This window comes from Chinchilla lanigera, unplaced genomic scaffold (genome assembly GCF_000276665.1).
Source record: "Chinchilla lanigera isolate Chin_1 unplaced genomic scaffold, ChiLan1.0 scaffold00019, whole genome shotgun sequence".
In the NCBI taxonomy this organism is placed as follows: Eukaryota; Metazoa; Chordata; class Mammalia; order Rodentia; family Chinchillidae; genus Chinchilla; species Chinchilla lanigera.
Window position 1 is genome coordinate 20,953,438 of NW_004955420.1, and position 7,417 is coordinate 20,960,854.

At 40.9% G+C, this 7,417-nt stretch overlaps 1 protein-coding gene across 1 annotated transcript in view; it reads left to right on the forward strand.

The window, feature by feature from the left end:
* Rfc4 (replication factor C (activator 1) 4, 37kDa) overlaps positions 1–7,417 on the forward strand; it is a 19,297-nt gene that overhangs the window by 4,889 nt on the left and 6,991 nt on the right. Inside the window, exon 4 of the mRNA XM_005383263.2 lies at positions 4,640–4,719. Coding sequence (XP_005383320.1) covers positions 4,640–4,719 — 80 coding nt within the window. The remainder of the gene's footprint in view (positions 1–4,639; positions 4,720–7,417) is intronic.

Below are 7,417 nucleotides of genomic sequence, written 5' to 3' on the forward strand. Positions count from 1 at the left end.
GCCCCACTTCCTGAAGGTTCCACCTCCTCCCAGCATGCCCTGGGCTGCCAACCAGTCCTTTAACACATAGGACCTTTGGGGGACATTTAAGATTGAAACCATGACAGCTTGTGTGACACTGATCTATAGCATTCAAGTAAAGACCAATGAACAAGACAGACTAGAACCTTTTTCATGAGCTTTTATTTGGTGCAGGGAGATAAACCAAATAAAGAAGGTAATTATAGACAATGATACATGTTATAAAGAAGAGCCAGAGATTTTTTGAAAGTTTTGCTCACCTAACTTTAGGATTTGGTTTGAATTACAGTATTTTTAAAAAAGCATTGACTGTAACCCCAACAGTCTAGAGGCTGAGGCGGGAAGATTGTTGAAGGGCCAGGGCCAGCCTGGGCCACACGGAGTCCAAGGCCAGCTTGAACTGCATAGCAAGACCCTGTCTCAAAAAGAGCTTTTAAGCTTTTAAGACCCTGTCTTTAAAAATTTAAAAATTTTAAAAACTAAAATAAAAAATAAGAAGCATTGAACATTTAATTCTTACAGCACTGTGTTTCCTGCTGTGCTGTGTAGGGTAAAATATGGAATAATTCATGTTTTAGATTATTCAAAGGTGAAACAAACTCACGAAAGAATTAGCAGTTTTAAATTGTGTCTGATGAAGTGTTCGGGTGCAGTAAGAACTCAGAGAAGATCTGGGTGTGGTGGTGCACACCTATAATCCCAGCACTCTGGGAGGCTGAAGCAGGAGGAGCAAACCCAGCCTGGACACCTTAGTAAGACCCTGTCTCAAAATTTAAAAAAAAAAAAATTAAAAGGACTAGGAATGAAGCTCTGTGAAGATCCTAGATTCAATCCTTAGTACCACCACCAAAAAAAAAAAAAAAAACCCAAAAACTCAATGACAGGAGAGAAAAAGTCACAGATAAAAGAATAAACAGTAGGTTTTAAGAGTTAAGATGGGTTATGCACATGTACCAGTTCTCCCCAGTGAACATAATTATTATGTGCTGCCAATATTTACTAATAAAAATAGTTTTTTAAAAAGAAGTAGGATGTGGGTTTGTGTTTTGTTTTTGTTTTTGTTATGAAACAGTATCTTGCTCTGTAGCTAAGGTTGGCCCTGTGTAGTCCAGACTGGCCTCAAACTCCTGGTGATCATCCTGCCTCAGCCTCCTGAGTGCAGGGATTACAGGCCTGCACCACTATGACGAGCCCTAGGATGTGGTTTTTTTGTTTTATGGTTACGACTTGGTTTCTTAAACCTGGCTGCTTTTTTGTTTGTTTGTTTGTTTGTTTGTTGTTTGTTTTGTCTTTTTGAGACAGGGTCTCCTATGCAGTTCAGGCTGACCTTGAGCTCACTTTGTAGCCCAGACTGCTCTCCAACTGCAACGATCCTCCTGCCTCAGCCTCCTGAATGCTGGGATTACAGGCATGCGCCACCATGCCTGGCCCTGGTTATTTTTAATTAGAAGTTTTTCTTTAGGTTTTCCTGCTGTTGTTTTCTTTCTGCAGTTACAGTACAGGTTAAATATTCCTCCTCTTATCCAAATGCCCCAGAAGTGTTTCGGATTTGGGGATTTTTTTCCTGCTATGTTGGTCAGCTTTCCATCACTGGGACAAAATATCTGACATAAACAAATGTTAAAAAGAAAAGATTTATTTTGGCTCATGATTTCAGTGCATGGTTGCTTGGCTGCACTGTTTTCAGGCCTGTGGTGAGGCAGAGCTTCGTAGCAGGGAGCATGCAGCGGAACAAAGCTGCTTGCTTCATGGTGGCTAGGAGACCGACAGAGACAGGACGGGGCTGGAGTCCCACTGTCGCGTCCCGGGCACACCCCTGACAGCCTGATCTCTTCCGCTAGGCCCTACTTCCTAGTGGTCCCCCACTTCCCTGCAGGGCCACAGGCCAGCAGGGGGACACACAGGCCTTGGGATGACATTCTAAGATCAATCCAAGCCACAACACTTGTGTACACGTAAGATACATCTCATGTGATACTCATACCCTGAAAGTAATTTTAGATAATGCTTTCATAATTTTGTGTATGGCCAGGCGTGGTGGCGCACACCTGTCATCCCAGCACTCCCAGCACTCGGGAGGCCGAGGCAGGACGATCATTGTGAGTTCAAGACCAGCCTGGGCTACAAAGTGAGTTCAAGGCCAGCCTGAACTGCACAGCGAGACCCTGTCTCAAAAAGACAGTAAATAAATAAATAAATAAATGAATAATTTTGTGTGTGAAACAAAGTCTGTGTACATCAAATTATCAGGAAGCAGAAGCATCACTATCTCAGGCACCCCTAGAGATACCCCGTGGTTGTCTGGCATCCCGTCATTCTTGACTGAATTTAGGCACTGCCAATCAGTGACTTTCTGTATTTATTCACACTTTGGTACAAACAGGAAAAAATATAACATTTATTAACACAATAAAAAAATACTGGGTTCAGGGTAATTAAACTGTGGCATCAAGTTGGCCCTCAGAAATTTTGGGTTTTGAAAATAAAAAAGCTAAAAAAAATTAAATAAAAAAGTAAACAATTTTGAATGTTGGAGCATTTCAAATTTTGGAATTTCAGGTTAGAAATGTTTAAGCTGTATACATAGTGTCAGGCGAACATAATAACCACTGCACCGTGCAAACTAAGCTGTGCTACATAGTAAACATTTTGAAAAGTTACAGTTACCAAACTTGAAAATCTTTGTGTTTATCTGTATTTGTTTTGATTCAAACACTCTTTTGTGTTTCAGTTTTATAAAAATAGTCTGATTTTAGTTGCACGGTAATATTTAAACAGATTGCAAGACAAGATTCAGTTTAATTACTAGTCTTTTCAGCTCACTAGGCAAATACAGTGAGAGTGCCATCCACGCTTTCTGTTTGTTTTGTTTGTCTCTTTCTGGGGCCTCCGCCTCCCGAGACCCGAGGTTGCCGGCCTGCACCCGCACAGCCAGCTTTATTTTAAAGAGTTTAGACTGTGGTTTGTTGTAGTATGTGGATGAATCATTACAAATGTAAAGGTACGCGCACATCAAAATTATAGTTTAAGAAATTTTTAAAAGATAGTGAAAACCTTAGTAAGACGCCTAAGAGGCACTGGCTTGCTTTATGTAGCATGTAAGTTCATATCTCAGGTTTCGTGTTACCCGTGTGGCAGTTAACAGTCTTCAAATCCACGTCCTTGTCTGTATGTTGATGGATTCCTGAATTTGGCAAACCCCGAGCACTGCAGTCCATGCTGAGATACAGACGTGAATGGAACAGCTAAGGTTCCTGGCCTGTGAAAGGGAACCATCTAATGAGGTAGCAGATATACAACTAAACCCAACAGCTAAATACACAATAAGAAACCAATGCAAATGGAGATAAATGCAGCAAACACTAATGAGCAAGTAAGAGAGGAGACCCGCTTTAGACCGGATGGTCAGGGGAGGCCTCCAGCCTGCAATGCATTATGAGCTGGCCAGGCAGAAAGAATGAGGTCAGACTGCAGATGATCGGAACCGCCTGTGTGCAGCCAGAAAGCGCTTGGCCTTTGGAGGCCCCTGTAAGCAGAGAGGGAGATGAAGAAGGTGACAGGCCGGTCAGGGAAGTCCGTACGGTCATAGTAGCAGCTTGTGCTTGGTGTGTTTGTTTTCTAAGTAGGATGTGAAGCCAGTGATTAATGTTTAGTAGCTGATGTGGGATGGAGAATGAATGAACAGCACAGGAGGTGAGGCAAGAATGAGAGCAAATAAACTCTGCTGTGTAGAGTTTGTTATTCCTATGTGTAGCAGTTCCCCTATCTGAAGAGATACACTACTAAAGATTGGACAGTTCCATAACAGAGCTCATTAAAATTATAGTATATTTATTAATCTTCACTGCAGATCGTTTGTCTCCTTGATAAGATCCAACCTAGCTAAATAGGCGGTATAAAAGATACCTAGTTATTTAATCGTTTTTGAGACAGGGTCTCGCTATGCAGTTCAGGCTGGCCTTGAGCTCACTTTGTAGCCCAGGCTGGTCTCGAACTTGCAACAGTCCTCCTGCCTCAGCCTCCCGAGTACTAAGATTTTAGGCATGCGCCACCATGCCCAGCCCGGGATTATGTTGAGTAGTGCCTAGCGCTTAATGGATGCTCCAATTTTGTTTCTTGTGGCTCTTTAATTTTTTTTAATATCTCTGTTCTTCGAACTTTAGCTCGTTCAAAATTCTTGTCTTTGTCAGTCCTTTTCCCTTAGTCTTGACCAAATCCCATTACTCTTTTGGTCTGTTTTCCCTTCAAGACATTTGACATGTTTATATAATATAAAAGTATCACCCAATTTGAGCAAAAGAATCAGAAGCCCAAGATTTGCTTCGAAAATAAAACATTTCTAATTCCTGCTTTGAAATCAGCTATGGAACAAGCATAAACATTGATTCCATTTAAGAGATTAGAAAGATATTTTAGGACAAAACGGTAGTATGGGAAAAGCCAGTATTTGGAGCTATCGGTGCTGCAGTGCCAGTTAATAGTAAGAACTCTGTCGAGTTAGGCACGTACACCCTCTCCTTTGGGGAAGTAATTGCACTGTTCCAGACATTTGTAGACGTCACCTTCAGCTATTTGTTTCAGCATACAGTTTATAAAACCTAGAATTTAATTTCTGCAGCTCCCTAACCTCTTGTTTTATGGGCCACCTGGAACTGGAAAGACATCCACTATTCTGGCAGCAGCTCGAGAACTCTTCGGGTAAGTTCGGTTCGTTCCATCAGCACCAGACGTCTCAGTACTCCTGTTTTTCCTCTGACGGTGTGCGTTTGTGACTGGGGGATAGCTCAGTGCGAGAGTGCTTGCCCGGTGTGGTGCAGTCCCGGGGTTTGATTCGCCAGCACCAGAAGCTAAACTAAATGAAACCAAAATGTGCCTTTGAATGTTCTGTGGGGTTGTTAGATTTATTTTTGTTTGGTGTTAATTCCATGGACCCATTTCATCCTCTTCTCCCCAATAAATTAGCTTTCTACATCTTTTGTACCTTTTATTCTGAGCATGACTCAAATGGTTGAAGATACTACAGTTCAGGGAACTTGTGGGGTTTTTTTAAATTCTTTTTTTTTTTTCTTTTTGGTACTGGAAATTGAACTCAGGACCTTGCGCTTGCCAGAGAGGCACTTGTGCCACTGAGCTATATCCCCAACCCCTCTTTCTTTTCTTTTCTTTTTTTTTTCTTTTTTTTGGTCTTTTTTGAGACAGGGTCTTGCTATGCAATTCAGGCTGGCCTTGAACTCACTTTGTAGCCCAGGCTGGTCTCGAACTCACAACGATCCTCCTGCCTCAGCCTCCTGAGTGCTGAGGCATGTGCCACCACACCCAGCTCTTTCTATTTTTGTGTCACTTTCTTTAACTTTGTCACACTGTGACATCATCGTCCTCATGAGTCACACCTGTGGCTCTGTGGTAGCATCTGCAGTATCTAGTGACACTGTACTATCTTGTGTTCCTTCTGTTCTGGACTCCTAGGCCCTGCCTTGAGTGGCTCAGCCAGTTTCTTGCCCTCAGGTCTCCTGAGTGTGAGCAGGGCCAGTAGTGGTTGGTAAGTATGATGATTCCACGTATACTAGGAAAACTTCGCTATGATAGTCCTTGTGCTAGTCCAACTGTCTTGGCTTAAGCAGTTACTCTAAAGATACCCTGGAATTAAAAGCTGTATAGCTGACCCTAGAACAGGTTTTCAGCTGTGCAGGTCTACTTATTTTTTGGAGATTTGCAACAAATAAAAATTAAAAAAAAAAACAACACAAGAACCGTCATATTTTTTAAGAAGTGAAGTATGTCATAAATGCATAAAGTATATGTAGATAATAGTCCCTTTTATCATTTATCATTTACTATAAAATACACACATCTGTTAAAAATTAAAGCTTTATCAGAATGTATGTATATAAACACAAACCAAACCACGGCATCCATGACAGTTCCAGAATTTCCTGTACTTAGTTTGCAGTGCCCTGTTCTTTTTTTGTGTGTTTAGAATGTTGAAATGTTTTCCAAGTTAAGTAAACAGGACCGGGCGTGGTGGCGCTCATGGGTAATCCCAGCACTCGGGAGGCTGAGGCAGGAGGATGGTTGTGAGTTTGAGACCAGCCTGGGCTATAAAGTGAGCTCAAGACCAGCCTGAACTGCATAGCGAGACCCTGTCTCAAAAAGACAAAAACAAAACAAAAGTGAAGTAAGCAGTATTACCTTAAAAAAATTAATATCTAGAATATGTAAAGAAGTCAGAAAAACTAACCCCTTCCCCTGCCCCTAAAAAACTGGATGTGGTGTTGTACACCTGTTAGCTTAGCACTCAGATGGCTAAGGCAGAATTGCTGAGAGTTCAGGACCAACCTAGGCTACATAGTGAATTTATAGCAAGACTCTCTCTCTAAAAAAAAAAAAAAAATTAGACCCCTCCCCACCAAAGACCTAATCAGAAAATGGGCAGGTGAAATAAATGACACTTCTCAGAAATGGCCAATAAACAAATGAAAACATGTTCAACATTTCTGGCCATTAGAGAAGTGCAAATTAAACAATTAAGATTTCATCATTCTTGAGAAAAAATGGCAGTCATCAAAAAATCAAAGAATAACAAATGCTGGCATAGCTACAGTGAGAAGGGAACCCTAGGAATGTAAACTAGGAATGTAAACTAGTACAGCCATTATGGAACTCAGTATGAGGACTTCTTAAAAAACTAAAAATAGAGGGCCGCGGATATAGCTCAGGGGCACAGTGCCTTGCCTAGCAAGCTCAAGGTCCTGAGTTCGATTACCAGTATCAAAACAATTAAAAATAGAAATTCTATTTGACCTAGCTATTCCCCTTCTAGGTATCTTCCTAAAAGAGCTAAAGACATCATATTACAGAGATACATGCATACCACTGTTTATAGCACCACAATTCATAACAGCTAAATGTAGGGAGATGTTTATATGTCAGTCAACAGATAAAGGGAAAAAGAAAGTATAATATCTATACATAATGGAATACTAAGGTAAAATGAAGGCTAAATTTGGGACATTTGTAGGACAGTGGAGACACCTTGAAAACAATGTTAAATGAAATAAAGCAGACACAAACTTAAATACCGTATAATTTCTCTGATTTGAGTAATCCAAAGTACAAATAAAGAGCAAAATAAAAGATAAAAGGAAATGGGGAAATCTTCTGCACATGGGAAGAGGACCAAGAGTCAGAGGGTCGGGAGAAGGGGGAGGAGAATGAGATGTAAAAAGATTTAAGGTGCATCATGTACATGTTCCAGTTACCCTTAGTGAATGTGATCTTTGTATGTCAGAAGTATGAACTAAAAAAAACATAGTCCTCCCTCACTATATCGCAGTTCACTTATTACGGCTTCACTGTATCACAGGTTTTTTTATTTTATTTTATTTTTTTGGTTTTT